Source organism: Emys orbicularis, chromosome 6, assembly GCF_028017835.1.
Source record: "Emys orbicularis isolate rEmyOrb1 chromosome 6, rEmyOrb1.hap1, whole genome shotgun sequence".
Lineage (NCBI taxonomy): Eukaryota > Metazoa > Chordata > Testudines > Emydidae > Emys > Emys orbicularis.
The window spans coordinates 93,936,950-93,962,081 of NC_088688.1; the positions used below are offsets into that span (position 1 = coordinate 93,936,950).

The window sequence follows — 25,132 nt, forward strand, 5'->3', positions numbered from 1 at the left end:
AAAATTTCCTCAGTGTGATGGATGCCCCAACCGCCCACCCCACTCTCCCTGGAGCTCGGGCTGCCAGCCCCGCGCAGAGCGCTGGGGTTTGGGCTGCCGGCTCCCCCGCTGACCGCCAGGACTCGGGCTGCCAGCCCCAACTGCCCGGCCCTGCTCTCCCTGGGGCTCGGGGTGTCTACCCTGCAACCGGGTCCCACCTGCTGTCTCCAATGCCCGGGGTCCTCTGTCTGCCATTAGTGAAATTTTTCTGGTGAACCCCCTGTAACGTTCTGCGAACCCCCAGGGGTTCACGAACCCCAGTTTGGAAACCACTGCCCTAACCTGAAATGGTGGGAACCTGCAAATGTCTACTTCAGTCATGGCTTAGTACCAATGTGATAAGACTCCTTGATAATGCTGAACACACTGATCATCAGGCAGCCTTTTTTGGATTACATGAGAAAACTGCAGGGAACAAGTATCTCTTCTAATGTCCCACTCTCATTCTCCCTTCAAGGAATACTGCTATAGTTGGCTCATTTACCTCCAGACATCAGTGCCTGTCATCTCTAAAAGCCACATAAAGAAATCCTGCTGCTATGCTAGAACATTAGTTGTCCAGTTAAATATTTTCACTGAAGGTGCCAAGTATCAGAGGGGTAGCCATGTTAGTCTGTATCCACAAAAACAACGAGAAGTCCGGTGGCACCTTAAAGACTAAGATTTATTTGGGCATAAGCTTTTGAGGGTGAAAAAACGGACTCCTCGTTGTTTCACTGAAGATGTACCAAAGGACAAGCAAAACAGAAAAACTTCAGGTCCTCAGGCCAAAAACAAAAATCTAGCCTGGAAGCACGGGGAAACCCTTCCTTCCAAATATCGATATGCCAATGATTGACTGGTCCTAGAGATTCCTCTTCTGCTGTGGTCTTACGGTGCTGCTTATGGCATTATTTTTGTTTTCCTCCCACCCCACTAAAAGCTTCTTTTCTCATTTGTTTGTGGGTGGTTTTGGTAGGCAATAGTCCCAACAACCTCTATGATGCCAGGAAGTAAGCTGGAGTACTAAAGAGGACTCTCTGATCCAAGGTAAACCATTGCTGGCCAGGACACAGACCCTTCTCTTGGGGCGTGTGCATTGTCAGTCAAGTATCTAGAGAAACTCATCATAGAACACTATTTTTTAAATAAAGCCTAAAAATTAAAACTTTTCAGAGGCCCATCAGAAATTTGATATGATCCTATGCTTCAATCAATAAGAAATTCTAGGGTTTTGAATTGGGACTTGGGAAAACTGAAGACGTCACTGTTCAACAAAAAAAGTGGGATATTAATGAAGAAATATCCCACTTAAAACCCTTCACTGGCTTCCCCTGTTTTTCCTTATTAAGTTTTCTAATTTATAATATTTTAAAACACAATAAAAAGGGTATACATGCAGAAAAATCAGCTATTCACGGATTATATACTTTGATATATTCTGACAGTAAATGAAACATCCATCAGAAGAGTGTTTCAGAGAAGGTATCCAAAATAGATATTTAAAGTATAAATCAATAATCAGATAACACAAAGGAGGTAGGATTGTGAAACCATCTGAGCTTAAAAGGGTAAAATCTTTCATAAAAGCAGAGAGTGGCTTATCCAGGTATTGCACCACCTACTGGCATAGAGATACTAAGCACTTAATGACAATGGTTTTAAAACACTTACCCAAAAACAGCATGACAAATGCCAGCATCAGGCATGAAGGTACTCAACAAGAAGTTATTTCTTCAGAAAACAGGACTCATTACCAATTTGGAAGAGGTGGCAGGAGAAGAGGACCCTAGCTATGGGAACGCCTTATGCCAAAGTGTAAGCCCACCTCTGGTTTTCCACATCAAGTTTATATCATTTGTCTTATCTTCCACACCCAGTGCAGCTTTCCCAATGCCGACACCTCCACTCTTTCCCCATAGGCCCTTTCTCCTTCCCCTCTCCATTTATGTCTTTGTTCATGTTGCCTTCTATGCCTGATAATGCCTCCAACTTCTTATGTGCCAAATGGCTTCCTTCTTTTTAAAATCCACTTCTGTTACTTGCTCTCCCAGATGATGTCTGCACCCTTTTCTGTGCTTAATGTAATTGTTTGTATATTTCTGAATTCATTTGCTAGCTCCTTGGGGCAGTACCCTTGTCTTAAGTGTTTGGAAAATTCTGTTTACATATATGGCACTATATTAATAAATCAAATGAAGGAGAGTAATGACCCTAGAAAGTCACCATATTCCAGGCACAACCAGACAAAACACAACACACATAAAATATGCTGTTGCTAGTACTATGAATAAACTTCTAAAGTTCATATAAGGATTAAAAGGATTATTTTAACGGAAATTCACCTAGGTTGCCTTTGTTGTTGAATGGCATCCTGCAATGACTAAGTAAGCCTGATTTTGCTGGGAGTAAATTAACAATATTGCTTTAATTCTACCACAAGCAAAGTTTTAATGGATGAACCTAGGCTTTTCTTGCTTCTACTGCTGACCCCACCCTTTTGTGGATAAGCTAAACTGACCAAAGACCTCCCAGATCAAGGAATTGCTTAAAAAAATCTCCTTCCAAAACTATGGTAGGTGGGGAGGAAAGAGTTTGAGGTTCCCCCCCCCCTTCACAAAGACAATATTGCTAAGCAAATGCATAAGCTATATCTGTAACCCACATCGCCTTCTTCCAGTATATTGAACTTTCAGAGGTCAAGAAAGCTGAAATACTTCAACCAGGCTATACTCCACCATCAAGTTTTGCAGTTTCAAGACAATAGGACTTGTGCTTCTATGTTGTGTTTGGGGGTTTTTTTTTTTTTTTTTTTTTTTTGCGCTTTTGAAAATTCCACCAACAGGTGCCTAAATATGGGTTAAAATCTAACTTTAGGCTCCTAAATTTGGCTTGTGTGTACATAAAATTTCACAATAACTTTATTAGTGTACTGAAAGTCTAAATAACTTTTCATTATTAACGCTGAAGCATTTTGCTTTGAAGCGACAAAGATTTTATGCCATGAAGAGAAAGTTTGTAACAGAGATACAATATTAGCCCTTGGTGCTCTAAACACTTGTGCACATGCTTACCTTTAAGCACGAGTGATCCCATTAAATCAGTGGGGTTATACCCACTTAAATGGTTGCAGGATCAGGGCCTTAAATTTCCAATATTTTGGTTATGTCTAAAACAGTTTTGTAAACGTCAAACAACAAACCCTCTATTAGTTGTGGCACATTAAACAGCATTTATAAGTTAGTTCATGATAAATATTAATCTTAAATTGCAATAGCACAAGTTTTCAAGTTAATTTTACAAAGCTCAACCTAATTTGATTTTTTTAAAAAAATCATGTGATTTAAGCACTGATTTTCACCACGATTTAAATCACTCTACCCTGATCTAGCAGCTGAAAGAGTCATGCAATATCCATTTAAAATTTTGTCTGAGTTGGAGAGAAAGAATAAGGTCAACGTAAAACTGAGCAATTTTTTTAACACCTTATTAAAAATAATAAAGTTAAACTCAATGGCCCATTTCATTCTCAAAGAGGAAATAGTAAGAGAGGAATTAATTTAACCACCTAATTGCAACATTCTGCAAGTTATTTTTAGGGCTGTCAAGTGATTAAAAAAATTAATCGCGATTAATCGCACTGTTAAACAAAACTAGAATACCATTTATTTAAATATGTTTGGGTGTTTTCTACATTTTCAAATATATTGATTTCAATTACAACACAGAATACAAAGTGTAAGGTGCTCACTTTATATTTATTTTTGATTACAAGTATTTGCACTGTAAAAAAAACCAAAAGAAACAGTGTTTTTCAATTGCCCTATTGAAAGTACTGTAGTGCAATCTCTTTATCGTGAAAGTTGAACTTAAAAATGTAGAATTATGTACAACAAAAAAAATGCATTCAAAAATAAAACCATGTAAAATTTTAAAGCCTGCAAGTCCGCGCAGTCTACTTCTTGTTGAGCCAATCGCTCAGACAAACAAGTTTGTTTACCTTTGCAGGAGATGATGCTGCCCACTTCTTGTTTACAATATCACCTGAAAGTGAGAACAGGTGTTCTCGTGGCAATGTTGTAGCCAGCATCGCAAGATATTTACGTACTAGATGCGCTAAAGGGTCATATGTCCCTTCATGCTTCCACCACCATTCCAGAGGACATATGTCCATGCTGATGATGGGTTCTGCTCTATAACAATCCAAAGCACTGTGGACTGATACATATTCATTTTCATTATCCGAGTCAGATGCCTCCAGAAGAAGGTTGATTTTCTTTTTTGGTGGTTCAGGTTCTGTAGTTTCCGCATCGGAGTGTTGCTCTTTTAAGACTTCTGAAAGCATCCTCCACACCTCGTACCTCTCAGATTTTGGAAGGCACTTCAGATTCTTAAACCTTGGGTCGAGTGCTGTAGCTATCTTTAGAAATCTCACATTGGTACCGTCTTTGCATTTTGTCAAATCTGCAGTGAAAGTGTTCTTAAAATGAACAAGCTGTGCTGGGTCATCATCTGAGACTGCTATAACATGAAAAATATGGCAGAATGCGGGTAAAACAGAGCAGGGGACATACAATTCTCCCCCAAGTTGTTCAGTCACAAATTTAATTAACACATTATTCTTTTAACAAGTGTCATCAGCATGGAAACATGTCCTCTGGAATGGTGGCCGAAGCATGAAGGGGCATACGAAAATGTTTAGCATATCTGGCACATAAATACCTTGCAGTGCTGGCTACAAAAATGCCATGCAAATGCCTGTTCTCACTTTCTGGTGACATTGTAAATAAGGAGAGGGCAGCATTTTCTCCTGTAAATGTAAACAAACAGGTTTGTTTTAGCGATTGGCTGAACAAGAAGTAGGACTGAGTGGACTTGTAGGCTCTGAAGTTTTACATTGTTACATAACTGCACTCAGAAACAAAACAAACAAACAAAATCTACATTTGTAAATTGCACTTTCATGACAGAGATTGTACTGGTATGAGGTGAATTGAAAAACAGTTCTTTTGCTTAGCATTTTTACAGTGCAAATATTTGTAATAAAAATGATATACACTTTGATTTCAATTACAACACAGAATACAATATATATGAAAATGTAGAAAAACATCCAAAATATTTAATAAATTTCAATTGGTATCCTATTGTTTAACAGTGTGATTAAAACTGCAATTAATCGCAATTAAATTTTTTTAATTGCGTTTAATTTTTTTGAATTAATCGCGTGAGTTAACTGTGGTTAATCGACAACCCTAGCTATTTTTTTATCAGTCAGATAGTGAGTTCCACATTGCCAGACCCTTTCTACTGTTGTGTTTATCAATAAGGAACATTGAGAGAGGCAAAGTAGATATTATTCCTTTAAATGGTAGAAGTATCCAAAAGATCCTACCACTTTACAGTTAATCCAGTCAGGTGCTGGGTGAAGAACAGACAGAGGAATCCAAGATGCCACAGGCTCAATGGCCTAAGAGGAGTTTAAATGGGGTTTCTTCTCAGAGGAACAGAAAGCACAGTGCGATGACAAAGTCCACTAGGAGCAACAACGTCCTTGCAATAAGCAGCCAAAAAGGAGCACCAACGCTTTGAGCTCCATCTTGAGATGTCTCATTAAATTTAATCCAGAGATAACTCAAATGAATGTCCAAAATACTAGTCTTCCATTTCTCCACCATTTCTAAGATGTTAGAATTCTCTCAATTTTAATTACAACATAAAATTCTAAAACTAATCTTGTTGATCTTTGGAACAACTTGAGGAGAATTTTAATTCTTTATCAACAAAATCATATTTCCAGGGTACAATAGACAGAACATTCTATTCATTTTTAGTACTTCAAGGTGAGTTAGAGGTTACATTTTTAAGAGCTCTCCCAGTTTTTACTTGCCACCAGATGGTTTTGGCAATTGTATCCATCTTGATGAGTCCAGTTTTTAACAGTGTTTATGCATGTTTGCCAATTGTATGTTTTTTATTGTTATATACTGGGACAAACAAATCTTGTTTATATTTAAATTACCCAGTAAGGCCCTGATCCTGCAAAGTCTCAAGAATGTGCATAATTTTACAAATGTGTACTCCCACTGTTTTTATTTTTCAGGTTTTACTGAAGTCCATAGGGTTGTGCTTGTGCACCGAGTCCCACCCAAGTTTGCTGGATCAGGAGCCCATGTGTTCTGCTTGGAAAACAAAGGTATAAAGGGTGCCTGTCTGCTTTCAAGACACATCACATTAAAAAAAGAAAGCCATTAAGTTGGTGCTAATGGTGAAGTAAAATATTGAACGTTTCTCTTTTTGCTACAGACTGAGGCTTTGTCTTCACTGCTGAAAGAGTGAAGTTTTTTACCTCCAAGTAACTAATATGCATGAGCTACTCGGAGATAAAAACAGAGAAGACCAGGCACTTTAGTTTTACCATGAGATGAACTCAGTAAGGCCAAGCCTGGAGGGTCCTAGGGCTGTTTATCTTGGGGTAGCTCATGCGTGGCAGTTACCTCAAGGGGAAAAAACAAAACAAAAAACCACATCTCTCTTTTGGCAATGAAAACAAGGCCTGAATGAGTATTTGTGGCCAAAACACATGACAAAAGCTGCTTGGAAGGTTATATGTAACCTCTTTTATAAATTCAAATCCAGCCCAGGAAACCCAATACTACTCAATCACTGTTCAGAACCCTAAGAATCGGTGGTGACAGTTCTGGTCCTACTACATTATAAAACCCACCATCATAATTATCAATACTGTTTGCAATCTCAGAGAAGCAAAAGATCCAATGATACAGAGAAAGAGGTAGCCCTCCAATATTGATCAAGGTCCATTAGCAGACACAGTGAGGCAGTTTGCATTGCCATTGCTTGTGCTGTCGTTATTCTGCAGACACATCTTAATTTCCAATGCCATAAACCCAGCACTTTTCACAAGCACGAAAATGCACTAATTAAAAGATTTTTTAAGAGGAGTTTTGCACACATTCTGAAAATCTAGCTTTCAAGTGTTTGTTTTTCTGACTCAGATCACAAAATACTATTCCATCTTTGTGTTTTTTAAGGGTTTAATGAGGATTTTCTCTTTATGGAAGTCTGGGAAAGGTTTAACAATAATTTGAGCACCACTGTTTCAGTAACTGTTTTGAATTTCAGTGTAAGCAATACCATCCCAGTTACCTAAATTGCAGGCTCAGATAACTGAGGGTTTCAAAATTTTGCCTGAGAAGAACTGACAGTGAAAATCTTGTCATTAAAACATAGAACTTGTAGTTTCAGTTCATGTTGGCTGGCTTTTAGAAACTCAACCTAGCAAAATAAGCTATCTTAAAAACCTTGTTCTAAATAGGTACGCAGCTCACTTTGGCTAAGGTCCTCAACAATGCTGCTCACAATGCTGTTGTTAAAAATACCAGAGGATGTTTGTTATTGCGCATTCCTTACCCGAGCACCTCCCTGTGGCGTTGTGCAGTGTAGCAGCCACTCAGCATCAGTTTCCCAGTTGCTCTTCCACTGCTCTGCCCAATTTCCAGTGCCCTCTGGCTTTGCACAGATTTAGCCCTCCAGCTAGGCCTCTTACAGTTCTACCCTTTCTGGGGCACTCGAAGTCAGAAACAAGTATGCAACAACACAAATTTAAACACTCCCCTTGCTCTGGAAGATCTGCTAGGCACTAGTTTTTTTAGTTCCTAGCCCTAGCCAGCCTTCTCTCTCAGTAAACCCGCCACATCTGCTCTTCTGCCTGCTCCCCTCCAACTGGAGGGTGGCCTCTTATTTTTAAGCCCTTCCCTGGAAGCCTGCTTCCTGCTCCAGGTGTCTTAATTTTGGTTAATTGGGCCTTCAGTAGCCCATTATCCCCTTCCTGCCTTGCATGGAGGCTTGTGTGCCCCATTACACATTGTTGCCACATTATTAGCCTAATGTTTCCTAGAGGAGAATGTATTCAAGGCACCAGTAGAAAAGAAAATGGAAAAAGAATCCCATTAACAAACCATAAAATGTTTTACTGCTTTTTGTTTCTCCTGAATGGTCACTCAGAACTTCTCTTTTCAAGACTTCCCTCCATAAAACCAGTTTCTTGGGACTCTGGATCTGTTTCCTGACAGCACATCCTAAATACAAAGCAGTATTTCAAGACTTGTTTGTTAAGTCCCAACATTGTACTTTTGGTACTGCCTCAAAATACTTACTGCAGAAGGTATCCAGCAGAGTAAGGACAGTTTATTTGCTTCAAAACAAATATTAGGCAGATAAACTTCTCTGGTTCTCATTCATCCTTCAAACTCACTATTTTCTAATGGACTCTTAAGGAAGGAAAGCTCCCTTCATCTAAAGTGTATCATTAGTTTTAATTTCATTGTAACTTAGAAGTAGCAGTCAGGACACCTCATTTCCTTATATTTTCTGGAATTGTCACTCAATGGAATTTCTTTCAACTGCAGCTAGACTTCAGTACAAGTAATATAAACAACTACTCAGGCTCCATGCAAACTTGCAAGCCATGGGCTAGCTTAATTTCCTTCCTCAATCTGCTATCAGTCGAACCATAATGGGAGAAGACCTGCAGTACTCTCCACCAGAGGGAGGGCAACATATTGTTCAATAGTCCCTTCTGCCAGTGGGAAGTAACTTACACCCAATTTCTGCTGCTCTGACAGATTGCAGTCCCACAGGCAAAAGGCTCAGTTTCCTATATTGCAAGGCAGGTTTGGTGCTTGTGATTTAGTGACTTCTATTCTGGAGTAATGGGTATCCATGGATTCAGGACACTGGGTCAGAGGGACACATGTTTGAAACAAGATAATTTTTTTGTAAAAAGGTTAATAAATTCAATCAGATATGCAATAAAGTACTTCACAGCACTCCATTTAGTTTGGAATGCATTTTTCTTCCAGTGCCCTGGGCAAATAATCACTTATTTGACTATTAAGTAGATATTCAGCAAGTCACTGAACTTTGTGATACAAAAGGAAGTTATGCACTGTAACCAGAAAGGGGAGAGGAACAAGGGAAGAATAGAAATCAGAAAAGATTCCTGTATAGAGTGTGAGAGGATTCTGCAGACAACAGCTTTTACCCGATTTTACAGATATCTATCTTTTATCTCCTATATCACAACCACCAACAAAGCTTGGGCAAAATATTAGGATTAGATAAATATAAGAGCCATTAGATGAAAGGCTAAATTGGAATGAATAATGGAAATAAGGCAGACACCCCACTGAGCAAATCTGTATTACCTAATCAAAACCACTATAAAATCAAATTAAGAGCCCTGGCTACAAAATGGCTGCTGGCCACTGGCTACAAAATTATACCTTAAAAATATCTTATTCTGACTGAATGTAAAAGTAATATATACAAAGTTCCCACATAAAAATAAGCCCTTACACAGCCTGATTTAAAGCAAGGGTGATCTTGGGGAGCCACACCCATTGTGAGGCAGATAAACTGGAGGGAAAGGAACTATGGGGCATTCTTCAGCTGCCAGTGATTGACAGGTCTAGTTCTGCCCTCATACTGCAAGCAGACTGAAGTATTTATTGTAACAGATCCGTGGGAGGGAAGAATGCTAAAGACAAAATGTCTTTCTTAATTTAGAATTTACTGGATCGTGTATATTTTTGGAAAGACTTAGTGTTACTTTGAAGCAACTTATTGGCTACAAGTTCTCATTAGCAAGAAACGGTTGATCTAAAATTTCTGTCCAATGTGCATGCGATCATGTTACAATGGCAATGCCTTGAGGGTAAAGCTAATTATAAACTCTGGTAGCTGTATATATTTAAAAATTGTCATCTCATCATCTATAATCCCCTAGGTACTCCAATTCACGGATGTAGGAAAACTTTATTGCTCAAATAAGAGGCAAAATTGAGTGGAGAACACAACACATCTCTCTCCCTGTCATCCCCCACACGATAAATAGTAACTAGTCAAATCAAAACTTCTAGTAATGAAACACTTGAGAAATAAAATGTATCAAATGTCAGATGATTCAATTTCCCAATATCCACACTAATTGGTCAGCTTTTGAATATAATATGCTCACGCTGGCAGTGTCCACTGCTGCTCTTGTTAGTCACACAGGTGTGCAATTTTGATACTTTAATAGATCACTGCCTACTTACTCAAGTACAGTAGGTATGTATATGCAGATTGCTGACTAAAATATACATTTTATCAATCCTTTCTTGGAATTCTAGTTGAGAAAAGAATGCTAAAAGTCTCTTATGTGGTTTTAGAAACACTTTCTGAAGATTAAACGTCAACTCCCTACCACCCTCAGAGAAATAATGATCTACTGAAAGGCTATATGCATTGAAGATTATTAGGTGTGTGCATAGGATGATAGGGAAATCTCAAAAGAATCAGAGGTGTGGTGTGAATAATCAGCTAAGTTTGGATTCTTGAGCCAAGGCTCTCTCCCCTGGAAATCCTGCAATAAACAGTCTCTTTTGGAAGTTTTCTGATCTCACTGGAACCAGGAAATGCACAGACACGTGGAAATGAAAGAAGTGTCAGAGATAAGACTTTTCCAAAGTTTTCTGGATTTCTAATTAAGCTCAGTGTGTTTTTGTGTCTTGTTTTATCCCACAGTAATCAGTGGTTTGACAGACAACATGAAAAAGCATCTGCATCACTGAAAAATTACAATAGTATGTGAGTGAAAAACAACTAGATCTATGGCAATAGAATATTTGCAACACAGAGAGCAATACTGATTCCAGGTCTAGCAACAGTGCCTGGTTCCAGCAACTTAACTTATATTTTTAATTCCACACATTCCTCTAACTCCAACTTTGTAATCATCACTGACAACCCCCCTCTACCCAAAAAACCAATACCAGCTGTCAGAAAGGAAAAATGTGGCACATACCCTGAGCCACTGTTTCTCTGTGAGAGCATCGCTGTAGTCCACATCTCTGCGCTGACGGGACCCCCTCCCAAATATTTTTTCTTCCTCTTCCTCACAGGTGAGCCTTTCCACTTCAGCATCATCTTTAATAATCCAGGATGGCAGATCATCCTCCTCCATCAAGCGTGGCTTGCGCTTGGGGTTTCGGGCATCCTCTCTGCGACGATCCATGTCCATACGCTGCAAGGGCAGTCATACAGTGGTTAAGACCAGTGGGGGAAAGCTGGGTATTTAATACTGTATTAAGTTTTACATAATGTTCTCTTTAAATCAGTCTGACTACATTTCCTCCCCAATTCTCCATACTTCTATGGAGTATTTATAACGAGGAATATCCATACATGATAATTGGTCATGAATCTTCAATTCAGGTTTGTTATTACACAGTGGCTTCTATTTCTGAGGTACTGAGAATCTACAGTTCCCACTGAAGTAAAGGGGAGGAGCGCCCCTGAAAATCAGGCCATAACAGTAGTAGGATAGTTACTGTTTAAAATGCTGTCTCTACTTTTGCACATATTTTATAGTGTATTATCGCTGATATAAGTGATTTACAAACATTAAAATTGTTTGATAACAACCCTTTGAGGTATTATTCCCATTTTACTGAAGGGAAAAACTATGTCCAAAGCTGCAGAGGGAATTAGAATAAAAAAGTTCCTAAACCTCAATCCTATTCAAAGGACACCTTGTTTCTTTGTTATCAGAGCTAGAATGCTATCCACTTGGAATGTTGATAGCTGTTTACTGGAACACCACATATAAATTTTAACCTCCCCCAAAAAACACCAGATTATGCTACTTAAAAAGTTAAGAATACTAGAAGTATCAGACTGTGTTACAGAACTAATATTTTTATGACTCAAAGAAATGCCTGGTTTATTTTCATACTTGGCAAGTGCTTGTTCCATAAAATGGGGTACACTGCTCAGATTATTCAAAGCTGCATATAGGATTTGGATTCCCAATAACTAAGTAATTGACCATTAGGTGGTTGCAAAATTTTTGGACTTCATATTTTGAAAAAACAATAAGAAAAAGTTAAAAACGCCAAGGTACTGTAACACTGAAAGCTGCTACAGCTGTGGTCACTGACTTGTTACAAGCCTTTTTACTCACAATCTATTCTTACCTCTGTTGTGGCTACGCACTATACTATATCTAGTGCAAATTGAAGAGCATCATCCTTTCACCCCTCTGGGATAACCAAAGCACAAGTGATCAAGTTGCCATCTTGAACCTCCTTACATTGCATGCATTTTAAATAGAACTCTACATTACACAGACTTTTGTATTCCCCTTTTTAAATATGGCAATTTCTGTATTAACTAACTGGCAACCTAGCACAGGTTTCAACTGTTGGCAGGTCTGGCAAAGACTGTACAGCTATAATCAGAGAAAAGGCCTCAACAGGCCTGTTTTGATTACTTAGTAGCAAGGATTAGTAAAGTACACTATTCCCATAAGTTGCATAGCTCAGCATCCTTTAAATAATTGACTTTTTATCCTTGTAGAAGTGCTTGATTTGCTATTTGCAAGACATGGATTGAAAGGCTAAGTTAAAATGCATATTAATTATGCTTCTTTTCTGAGGTAAAACGTGAGAGGAAAAAAGTTAAGCCACTCTCCTTGAGCCTGACTACAAAAGATTGCAAGTGGGGATTCTGTTCCCCCAAAGCTACTCATAAAAGCCCTTGTATTACTGGGACACCTACGATCAAATCTTCCTATACGTCAGTGACAGACAGATAAAACAATTAATGGTTCTATCTTGTGTCACTGTAACTCTGGTACTATACAGAGGTTATATACATGCACCCACAGCAACCTCGATTATGCCTGAAACTAACCTAGTGACTAGGGCTACGTCTTCACTACAGGGGGGGGTCGATTTAAGATACGCAAATTCAGCTACGCGAATAGCGTAGCTGAATTCGACGTATCGCAGCCGACTTACTCCGCTGTAGGGACAGTGGCAAAATCGACCTCTGCGGCTTCCCGTCGACGGCGCTTACTCCTACCTTCGCTGGTGGAGTAAGAGCGTCGATTCGGGGATCGATTGTCGCGTCCCAACGGGACGCGATAAATCGATCCCCGAGAGGTCGATTTCTACCCGCCGATTCAGGCGGGTAGCCTAAGGCCCCTATGCTGCAAACACATCCAGGTAAGTAAAAGTTGAGCATGTACTTGTTTGAATGATCAGGGCCTAAAACCGTCAGCTTCAAAAACACCCTGTGACCTATGAAACAGACAGCCTATTCCTTCTATATTACGACTGTGTTGGTCCTAAAAAGGAGCAACAAGGGGGAGGGCTCTCATCTGGAGCTTACAACTACTTATTTTTAGCATAAGGATAAATAATATACTGCCATTTTGGTTTTGAGAAGGAAAATTAATTAAAATAGCACAAATAAAGTATCAACTCAAACTTTTTGGGTCCTAGAATCCTATTTCAAAGGATGATTTTAGATTAGGAGTCCTTACTTAAGTTAAAAAATAGCACTAGACACGGCTTTATTTATATTATACTTTAACTAGAAACAAGTTTATATTTTCCCTTATTTTGTTTATCAAGTAAGGCAGGAAAAGTTAAAGATTTGTTGCAACACACTAATAAACATTTCAATGACACAGCTAATTTTCACTGCTGATTTTTTCTATTCTTGCTAGTGGTGCAACAAGAAAATAAGGTTGCTATCACTTGCAGCAAGTGACAAGAAAAGTCAATAATAGATGAGGGTTAGAGATTGTCCACAATATTCACAATTGTTAACTATCACTATGCACCCAGTGATATCACGCCACTGGGTGCCTGGGAAAAGGGAAGGAAAACACATAATTCTATCATTGTTGAATCAGGGGACAGATGTGCTTGAAAGCACTTGATGGGGCCCGAGTTACTCCAGTTTAAGTAGAAAACTTCCATTCCCTCTGTGTTGTTTCTCCTCCCTAAATTCAAGGTAGGTTTTGATCAGATTTAGGAGTAGTTGTAGTGGGTGGGTGGAAGGGAGGGGAATGAGGGGAGGGAATGAAAGAGTTATTTTGAATGTTAAATAACTGAAGGTGACACTAGACAAGAGCTTATTGATAGTAACCTGAAACTGAAATGTAGAGAATGCAGAGATCCAGTCATTTAGTTTCACAGACACCTGTCTTGAAGGCTGGACAGAACTCCAATGAGTACTGCATGTGTGTATACATTTATTTATTGAAATGTACACACACAAAAGCAACAAGACTTTGGCATTATTATTATTTTTTTTTAAATAAAAAAATTTCCGGCTGACGCCTTGCTGGCCATAAACTCCAGTTTAAGAATCGCTGCCCTAGGCAACTTCTTTAATATCTAATGCCATGTCTGGAAAAAAACCTGACAAAATGCTGGGATTTCTTTTTATTTGTCCATACGTACAAGTCCTTTAAATACCTGTGTGTAACGGAATTATAAGTAAGCACCCAAAAGCAAGAAAGAATTTCAATTTATTACTACCTTTCAAACACAAAGCAAGCATTTGCCTTGAAATCTGCCTATAAATCTTTACGCTGAACACTGAAGGAGGATTAAATGCAATACTTCTTGGCCTAGAAATGGGAAGTGCTTCCTGCTACTGACTCGGGAGATCCAGGTGGAGTGGGGAGGCTTATAGTAAATCTCAAAGACCCAACAGGTGGGTCTGTTTGGAATTCATGTCCTAAGCCTTTGGGCAGGCAGTGCTACCTGTGTGTGGAATAAGGAGTTGAAAAGATTCTAAAAGGATAGAATTATGGGATAAAAAGGAGGAGAGGCATTCCATTGATTATTGCAGCATACAGAAATGTTTATAAGACTTGCTACAGTGATAGTATACTACGGAGAAGTATTTATGAATAAGGTAAGGTAAGAATATCTCAGACACAAATATCTTGTTTTCTGGTGCTAATGACTTGGCTGTAAACTTGGCTGTATTCTTACTTAATACCAGTACAAAGGATATTTTCAACATAAAGGCCTGATACTGGGATGCAATGTGGCTGGGCACAGATGTACTGTTGTGTAACTGATTATGAGAGAATCACACCAGGGAGCTCATTTGGTTTGCTAAGTAGCTTCTATGACCCTGTGCACCACTGCCAGCATAGGAGGTATGGCCAGGAAAGTAATGTGGCTGCAGCTTCTTTACATCTCACTGATCACTAGTTGCCATATCAGCCCCTTCAGGTTTCTCTAAGTTATGCCGGAGGGCTGGCCTGGCACACAATTAGCCCTAATCAGGAAAGCAAAAGCCACTTTTGCACATCCTTTCCTGGATGGTTTTGTATGCTCTTCAGCTGCATATGAGGATTAGGCCAAGGAACAATTATAATCTGAAAATCGAGTGTACAAATGGTGCCTTCTTGCTAAATCAGTCAGCTCCCATCTCTATTCAGTCTGCTCACTTTCATGACTAAAATACATTACTACCTTTTACTCCTCGTAGCTCAGCTAAGACTGGCAGTTAAATTCTATTCCTTCTTATGTATCAATATAGCAGTTTGTTAAATTCCACTGTGCAAGCCCACTGAAGGGAACAGGATTGTACAGGCATCAGTGAAAGCAGAATCTTTATTACTGGTGATGATGCATGAGAAGAAAACCTTCTTCTTCCCAACTTGACTGAGATCTCAAGGCTGAGTATACAGGGCTGGCAGACAGAAAACAAACAACTTTTTCCTTGTTAACAGAGTATACCTAATATTAAAATTACTGAGAAAGCAAACATGGAACCCTCATCCCCAATGCTAATATGAGCATAACTTTTCAGACTAGAACTGCATTTCAATGTGTCTACCTATAATAGGTTACTTTATTAACAATTAAGCATTTCCTATCCACTAACGCTTGCCTTAACTCCTTGGGTTTTGAAGGATGTGTTAACTTCATTTCCAGACTTCTAACACTTAGTGTCAGCTCCTTACTTTCCTTCACAGCAGATAAAAATTGATGCATTTTTGAAAAAGAGAATCTGATTTTTATTAATGAAATCATGTTTTTGGTTTTGTTATTTAAATTATAATAAATTTAATTATAAGTTTTTCTTTTTAAAAATGAACTTTAACTGAAATCTGAATTTAATACAGAATTTGTTGGTCTAAACTTATTATAACCTCTTAAAACATTTAAATAAAAAAAAATGCTGAATCCATGAGCCTCTATCAAAAACTTTGAATAGAAGGCTGCTTTTCTACACAAAGAAAGAATATGGGGGAAAACATTCAACTTTTGAGGTCAAGCTTTTATGGCACAGTTGGTCATATACTGTATTAAGGGCTTGTTTGGTTTAATAAAACTAAATTTTATATGCAAGCAACGTCAATAGCATTCCTTAGTGGACACTTGTGAGTCTACTTAGGTAACTCTGGAAGATGCAGTAATGGCATAACGGTTCATAAATGTATGGATGGATGACTACACAGCAGCTCTGCAAGTGTCCAATATTGAGAAGTCACTGAGGAATGCTATCAATGTTGCTTGCACTCTTGTGGAATGAGCTAGCACCCTATGAGGGGTTAAACTGGCCCTGCACTGGACAGGAAGGGGTTAACCCCTTACCATGGGCTGAGGAAGCCATGCCCCCTCACCCTTGCTGGGCATGCTCCAATTGGAACCACAGTATAAAACGGAGCAGCCCAGCTCAGCCTGGGCTGACTGCTGAGGAGAAAGCCTGCCTGTTGCAAGCTCCTACTTGGGAGCTGCTGAAGCCCCAGACTGCAGAGGTCAGATGTGTCGAGACCCAGGCAAATACCAGGCTACCTACAGAAGCCATGAGGACAAGGAGTCCTCAGGATCTTAGCCTGCCAACTGCCCCGGAGGAACAGAGACCTACAGATTACGGAGCAGGTAGGAAGTAGGTCCTGGGGACCAGACATTGGTCTGGTTGTGGAACCGAGAACAGGGTCAGCATGTTTCAAACAGATCCCCACTGACCCAATGGAGAAAACTCTCACCGCTGATAGGGCCCTGGGCTGGGACTCAGTGGAGTTGGGAGGGGCTTGGTCTCCCTATCCCAGCTGCCAACCCACCCTCTTCCTGGCTTCTAGGCCCCACCACCTTGCGTGGAAGGGCAGTCCTACAGGCTCTGGCCGCTAGGCCCCGCCACCCTGTGCGGAAGGGCGGGCCTATTGGCTCTGGCCGTTAGGCCATACTGCCCCTAATCCAAGGACCATCATCCTGACAGGGTATACCCCATTGTGACACACCCACTGAGGAGGTGTAGCTGAAGCTATTTCATATGCAGTCTTCATACAGGATGTTATCTTTGAAGAGATTGCTTGACCCTTTGTGCAATCTGCATATGACACAAGCAGATTAGGCGAAGCAAGAAACAGAGAATTGTGCATAAGGAGGCTCTTGCGACTCGTACAGTCCTTTTGTGAATATTATTGCTACCAGGAACACAGTTTTCTGACACAAAAGAGAAAGGGACAAAATACCAGGGGCTCACACGGAGGTCCCATCAAAGCTGCTAGGACTGAGTTATGGTCCCACAGAGGAACCAGCTGTCAGAATGGAGGATGGAGAAAAAGAAGCCCTTCTAAGAATCTTGCTAGCATGGCCCCGGAGAAGACTGATCTTCCATGAATGGGGGATGAAATGCCAAAATCACTGTCAATGAGCTACGTACAAGTCCTGACGACTGAAGGTGCACCAGATACTCCAGGATGTCCTGGATTGAGGCCAGCGTCAGTTAGCGTCGGTTGAATTCCACTGGCCAATGACCACACTGAAAACCGCTTCCATTTCGCTGAATAGGTCATTCTGGTAAAGGCCTTTCTACTGTTGAGTAGGATCTGTTGAACAGCCACTGAACACCCTCTTCCTCCTCATTTAGCCATGAAGCAGCTTCACCGTGATTCTCTGTGAGATGGTCAGGATGGAGAAGGGGTATGCGAAGCTGAACTGACAGTGTGAGAAGGTCAGAGAACCAGCACAGGCCTTGGCCATGCTGGGGCAATGAGACTGAACTTGGCCCAATCTGCTTTCAGCTTGAGGATGACCGGTGGGATGATCAGGATCGGGGGGAAAGCATACACAAGAGCTGAATGCCAACTGAAATGGAAAGCATCAGACTGAGGCCACGTCGAGAGCAGAACAGGTGACCTTTCCTGTTGTCCCTTGTAGCAAACAGATTGACTGTTGGCATGCCCCAAGCTGTGAAGATGACCTGGAGGATGATTGTCTGCAGAGACCACACGTGACTCAGGGAAAAATTTCTGCTGACATGGTCCGCGAGATGATTCTGGACTATAGGCAAGTGGTCAGCTATAGGAGTGATACTCTCCTCAATGCAGGACTGACACAAACTAATTGTGTCATGGCAGAGCATCCTGGGGCATGCTCCCCATGGCTTGTTCACATAATACATCATAGAGGTATTGTCAGTAAGTGTATGAACCACTAATATGGTCCAGAAAAGTGTGGTATGCATTGTAGATGGCCTGATGCTCCAGCATGTTGATATGCAGTGAAGACTCTTGCTCCGACCACACACCTCAAACTATCAGCAACCCCCGGTTTGCTCCCCAACCCATAAGGGAAGCATCAGTGACAACAGACCTGTTAGGTAAGTGCTGGATGAAGGGAACACTCTGGCAAAACGTGCTCTGGACATATCCACCACTGCAGGGAGTCCAGGACCAGTTGAGGAAGACAGACCAATCTGTCCAGGGGGTGAACAGTCGTACAGTAAACTGTCCTGAGCCACATTTGGAGTGGGCAAAGATGCAGCCTTGCAAACTGTACCATCTGTGTGCAAGAGGACATATGGACCAAGAGCCATAGGAATATCCGAACTGCTGTGGAAGGCTGAGACTGCACACTGAGGCTAAGGTGGAGAATCGACTGAAAACAGTCGGTTGGCTGAAATGCTCTTGAACTTACAGAGTCTATTAAGTTGAACTCAATTTTCTGAGTCGGAACCAAAGCTGACTTCCTGGTGTTTAAGATGAAACCCAGAGGGTCGAGCAAGGGCAGTGTAGCATTGACATGAGCAAGATCTTCCTTGTTGTGACTACCCCTCAGTAACCAGTGTTCCAGATACTGGAAGATGTGGATTCCTTTCTTCCTGAGATACGCCATCACAATGACCATGCATTTGGTAAAAACCCAAGGGGCAGAAGAGAGGACCAGTGGAAGCACCGTATACTGAAAATGGCACTCCGCTATAATAAATCAAAAGAATTTTCTGTGCTCCGGCAAAACTGCCGCATGAAAGTAGGCGTCCTGGAGGTCCAGAGCAGCAAACCAGTCATTCATGGACAACACAGGGAGAACAGTCAATAGAATCACCACTCAGAACCTCATGTATCTGATATTTGTTAAGGCCGCAAAGGTCGAGATGGGTCTTACTCTTCCCTTGAATTTGGACACCTGAAATTACCGGGAATAGAAGAAGTAAACCTGGTGTTCTGGTGGAACCTCCTCCAGTGCTCCCTAAGCCAGTAGAGAGAAACTTGCGCCCGAGCAGTATCTTATGAGAGGGGTCCCTGAAAAGGAACGGGGAGGAAGGCTGAGGGGAGTGATGGAGAGGAACCGGATAGCACAGCCTGATCTGATACTGCTTAGGACCCAGCTGTCGGTGGCGAATGAGCCCCAAGCATTGTGAAAGCAGGCTAGCCTGTGCCCAAATAGAGTAGACGGGGAGAAAGTAGCAGTGACTGGAATACTGCTCTGGACCAACGAGTCAAAATGGGTGCTGGGAGGGTGTGTGGACTGTCCAAACCCAGGACCTGACTGTCTTGTCCTAGAGCAGTGGTTCTCAAACTTCATTGCACCACAACCCCCTTCTGACAACAAAAATTACTATGCGACCCCAGGAGGTGGGACCGAAGCCTGAGCCTGCCTGAGCACCCCCACCCTAGGTGGGGGTGCCAAAGTCAAAGCTCAAGCTTCACCACCCCAAGCTGGGGTTGGGAGGACAAACCTGAAGCCCAGGGCTTCAGCCCCAGCAGGGGGCCTGTAACCTGAGCCCTGCAGCCCAGGGCTGAAGCCCTTGGCTTGGCTTCGGCCCCAGGTGGTAGGGCTTGGGGTTCGGCCCCGGGCCCGGCAAGTCTAACAATAGCCCTGGCTATTGTACATGCTGGTGGTGCAGAGGTGCCACTAGTGGTCAACAGTGGCGGCAGCAGCAGCAATATTGTCTGCAGCACATATTTGAGCAGCCTTTCCTGCCCCAAGATAATGCGACTACCCCAGAAAAGCAGGGTTGCGACCCACTTTGGGGTCCCAACCCACAGTTTGAGAACCCCTGTCCTAGAGAATCTACGCTCTATTCTGGGGTAGTCGCATTATCTCAGGGAGGGAAAGGCTGCTCAAATATGTGCTGTGGATGATACTGCTGCCGCCGCTGTTGACCACCATAGTGGCGCCTCTGCACCACTAGCATGTACAGGACTGTAGGGTAGTGTCTGAGTCCTTACGGAATGGAGTCTCTTGTCCGTCTTTCCCACAACAGTGCTTGGCCACTGAAAGGCAAATCCTCTATGGCCTGCTGCACATTGGGAGCAATGCCTGAATTTTACAGCCAGGAAGCCCTTCTCATGGTCACTGCCAAGGCCATTACTCTGGCCAAAGTATCTGGGACATCCAGCATGTACTGCAGTGAAGTCTTAGCCACCAAGCAGCCTTTGGTGACAAATGCCCCAAATTCCTCTCTCGGTGTTTTGGGCAGCTGGTCTGCAAATTTAGAGATAGCTGGCCAGTTCACAAAGTCATACTTGGACAGCAATGCCTGCTGGTTAGCTATCTGCCTTTGCAAGGAAAAGGAAGTATAAATCTTCCTGCCCATCAGGTCCATTTGTTTAGAGTCCTTATCCTTGGGAATAGACTTAACACTCCCCTGCCAGGCTCTTTGTTCACTGCAGTTACAACCAGGGAATTTGGGGCCGAATGGGAGTAAAAACCCTCAAATCCCTGCACCGGAATGAAGTAGCAGTTTTCCATGTAATGTTTTGCAAGTGGTAACAAAGCTGGCATGCTCCAGAGGACTTTTGCGGGCTCAAGGAGTGCATCGTTAATAGGGAGGGCAGCTCTCCCGGGACAGACAGCTGCAGGATATCCATTAACTTGTGAGCGTTCTCCTGCAGGAACTCTGCTTGAATACCCAGGGAAGCAGCCACACATTGCAAAAGGTCCTGGTACGCCTTGAAATCCTCCAGTACCAAAGGGGAGGAAGAGGCAGGCACTACTGAATCATCTGGGAACAAAGATGAAGTGGTTAACTCCGCCAGAGCCGGATCATGCTCCAGGACTGATGGACTTGTATGGAATGACTCTGGTGGCTCCATGAGGTAAAGGCTCACCGGTGCCTGGGCCAGTGCCAAATTGACGGTCACTGCCACAGACCTGGTCGGTGATCTCACCTTCAAGCGAGACGAGGAGTGGAACTTCTGCAACTGAGAAGCATCCCACACATTCCATGGAGGCTACTGGCATGGATAGGGCATAGGTGGCCTGTAGGTGCCAGGCAAGGGCCCCTCAGCCCGAGCGTGAGACAAGCACCAATCCTGGTACCCATAGTTCTCCATGAACGGCCCCTGATGCAGGTCAGGTAATGGAAAGCGAGAAGAAGGTTCCATTCTGGACACCAAAGAGTCCTGGCCTTCAGGGGATAAAAGTGGAGCCAACCCTGAGTGTGTGAGCAACTGGTCTGACTCATTCGTAGCCCAGAATGACCAAGGAGCTGCTGCTGATGGTGAACCAGCGGCATCGAGTATGCCTCCGGCGTTTCCGGAGTTGGAAGTTGTGTCAACCCTGAAGTTGGCAGCGGTACCGAGGTAACTGATGGAGGCTATATTTAGCTGCAAATTAACACATTTTCATGGTTATATTAACCAATGAGAATGTACCTTTCTTTAGAAAGTAAGTGAAGTGGAAAAGTTGATTAAAATTGATGATTTAAATCGAGGCTTTTCACTTGGTGATTTAAATAGCCTCGATTTAAATCCTACTTTCCACCCTACTTTCCTTTAGAGGTTTTTAGGTGCATTAATATAGATAGTATGATTTAAGCACAAACAATGGCAAAACTGTCATGACTCCTGATCCCCTCCTTTTTGGTTGTTTTGTGATAATGCTCAAGCTTAATCCAAATAGAGAAAGCTTCAAAACCTTGTTGAAGTTAGCCATGAATTCAACAATGAGGTTCAACCTGCATTCTGGCTCCTTCCTTCTGGGCTGCTGGAATTAAGAAGCTGTTTCAGACAACAAATCTGCTTGTGTTGCACAGTGAAAAATACATATTTAAATTTCAGTCTTTATCTCTGATACAACAGCACCCACATCAATCACCATTTATCTTGCAAAGTCAACTACTCAGCTTGAACACAACAGGAGCAGCAGGAAATTGCACCAGGTATACAAAAATGTGTATCTGTGATGGAGAGCGGGAAGGAGCCATTTAGTTTACTACCATGGTATGTCACTATACACTTGACTAGCAGTGCTGGCAAATCAAACATTCTCCTCTTGGTTCCTGGCCTGCCAAACTCTTCACACCTGACTCCTATTGTGGGAATGTTTAAATGACAGAGAACTCCTGAACAGACCCATTCTCACATATATCACTTCTTTCAAGTCTTAAATGCTTCTCCGGCAACGTTCAGTAGAGCATAGCAGGGCTCGGCTGGCAGTTTAATAGCAATATGATGCATTGCCACATGGGGGAAATGTTGCCTCTGCCATCTGAAGTTTGGTACAAGTGACAATTCACACTTGTGTACAGTGCTTTAAGGCACATCCCTGAGCAAGATGTGGTGTGCAGCTGTACTACCCCAGGGATTGTCTCTCAAGCTACTACAGTCCCTCCCAGCTTTCTGGATATGTGTCTTTCTGTCTGTCAACATCTTAGAAAATGCAGTGGCCTGCTCGCTCCCCCAGTACAGGAGGGGCAGAATGCAATGATTCCACCTCCACACTTCCCCCTTTTGGGTGTGTGCTCCAGGGGCTGCATGAACACAGGGTCTGGGATTGTGACAGGCCCTTCCGTGTGAAGGTGTGGAGGCTCCCTTCAGCAATCCCTGCCTTGGATGCTCACAAAATGGCAAATCCAATAGCTGTGCTTAGGCAGACTTCTTAGCAATTCTCCCAGCAGCACAGCTTCCCTGCTACTAACAATGATGGAAGTGCTAATGTAGACCAGATGCTGGCATTTGTATCTCTGTATTATCTAGTCCTGCTTAAAGAATTGCTAAACTTTCTCAGTGCAGACAAGGCAAACTGGACCCTTGACATCACCCTGTGGCAACCTCAACCAATGATAGAAGCAAAGAGCACCACCATAAGCTCCTAACATACCACTGGTTAAACTATTGTATTTGCCCCCAGCAGAAACCCAGTAGAGTAGAGCCATTTAAAAATGAATAGTGTCAAAAAATCAGAGCCAGAAATAGTGACCAGCTGATATGCACTGTCTGAATTCTTCCAAGGCAACTCTGAATCCTCTTTCCCCTATAGTGTGTGAGTTAGAATGCAGTGGACACTACTTCACCTTACCACTCTTCAGGACTTACCCCTTTTTAGTCATCCAGTGAAGCTGCTCCCTTTTCAATGGAGATTACATTCTCTTTCAAATAGGGAGCAAAATAAGTAAATGCTCCTCCCTCTCTCTCAATACCATTCTATAGTTTGAATCCCAAGAGAGTAGCAGCTCTAGCAACCAAGTGTTAACAGGAAAGGACTACGGAAGAAGCTGTACTACTTATTGTCAGAGTTCCCTTACCATGAAGAGATCAAATTCCTCTTCACGTCGCGCAATCATCTGATTCAGAGTCTCGTCATCAGGAACTTCATCTTCTTCCTAGTGACAGAGAGAAAAAGATTTATGGACATGCAAAGCAGTGGCAGCTCTGACGCATCCGTTCTTACCAGGTCAGTGCTGCCGTGACCTTCCTTCTCCCCAAGGATGACACATGGGAAACACTCAAATTAAAACTAAAACTGAAAGCCTCTAGCTGATAGGCTACTCTGAGGAAACAGAGGCTTGACTTCATCAAAGACGCAAGTGGGACTTATTACCACCTTCATAAGTGTAGTATGAAGAAATGAGCAAACGTGCAACCAGGAAATTTTGGTTTGTGGTTTTCCTGGGTCACAAGCACAGCTTGTTATCAGCTCATTTTTTCAGTTAATGTACATATTTCCCTTTTGCTAATGTACAATATTCTCTTCATGGACTCCCCAGAGATGCCACTTCTCTCCCATGCTCTCTTTGCTGCCTTAGCAAGGCTGAAGGAGGAGAATCCTAACACAACAGTATTGCTAATCACAGAAAAAGGAACTGGCCAAGCTTTATTTCTTTAATCCAATGCCCCATCACAAGTTCTAACTTAAAGTTTTGCCTTCTGCTACTTGACAAAGAAGTTCCTTTATAGAAACATACCAAAAAAAAACCAAACAAACAAAAAAACCACCAACCTAAACACTGTTCACTGGTAAAATCTAGAATCTAGTATTCCATTCAACATGTTCTACTTCTGTACAGTCACAACACTCACTTTCAGCATGATCAGGCTCTTCAGTGCTCAGTTCTCTCTCTAAATATATTTATTGTTGTGAAAGATGTTGGTGTTCTAAGTCCACTTACTGGCTGACAAGTCTCCACATCAGAACTGGCAACCTTAATAGCAGTCTCAGAGGAGAGGCCACAGACTGAACAGGCTTGGAGCCCAAACTACCCTCTTACAGATGAAGATGGCTCCTCAGAGTCAAACTGGAAGAACATTCGCAGAGCACTGTGAACAAAGCTTGTACTGCCCCTGCTATACCTGTTCTCCAAAGAAAGGGCGTCATTCTCAAGAGCTTTCAACATGGTGGCTTTCAAAAGTGGTATGTTTAAAAATATAAAACTCTAGGTTTACACCTTATGCACTTTCATGGCTGAGCTGGTAACAACTGCATAGTTCCTTCAACAGGAAGCAGGTCCAATTTCCTTCACGGACCTTGGAAATGCCAGTATTTAATCCAATGGCATTGCTATAAAAAATTGTGCATTTAGCAACAACCCTTCCAGTCACAGTTTCCATCTGCAACATCCAGAACAAGGACACTAGCACAGATAAACACACTTGTATTGAACGTTAGTTTCGCCTACAATGTCACAGATTGGAAAATGAAGCTATGAAATACTGTTTGATTCCGATCTGTGACCTTAAACAGCTTTAAGACACTTCCTGCAGCTCCCACTGGCCGGGAACGGC

At 42.0% G+C, this 25,132-nt stretch overlaps 1 protein-coding gene across 1 annotated transcript in view; it reads right to left on the reverse strand.

Annotated features, from left to right (window-relative positions):
• SMARCA2 (SWI/SNF related, matrix associated, actin dependent regulator of chromatin, subfamily a, member 2) overlaps positions 1 to 25,132 on the reverse strand; it is a 181,596-nt gene that overhangs the window by 47,161 nt on the left and 109,303 nt on the right. The window contains exons 28-29 of the mRNA XM_065406865.1: positions 23,656 to 23,733; positions 10,886 to 11,104 (exon numbers count right to left, since the gene is read on the reverse strand). Of these exons, the coding sequence (XP_065262937.1) occupies positions 10,886 to 11,104; positions 23,656 to 23,733 (297 nt within the window). The remainder of the gene's footprint in view (positions 1 to 10,885; positions 11,105 to 23,655; positions 23,734 to 25,132) is intronic.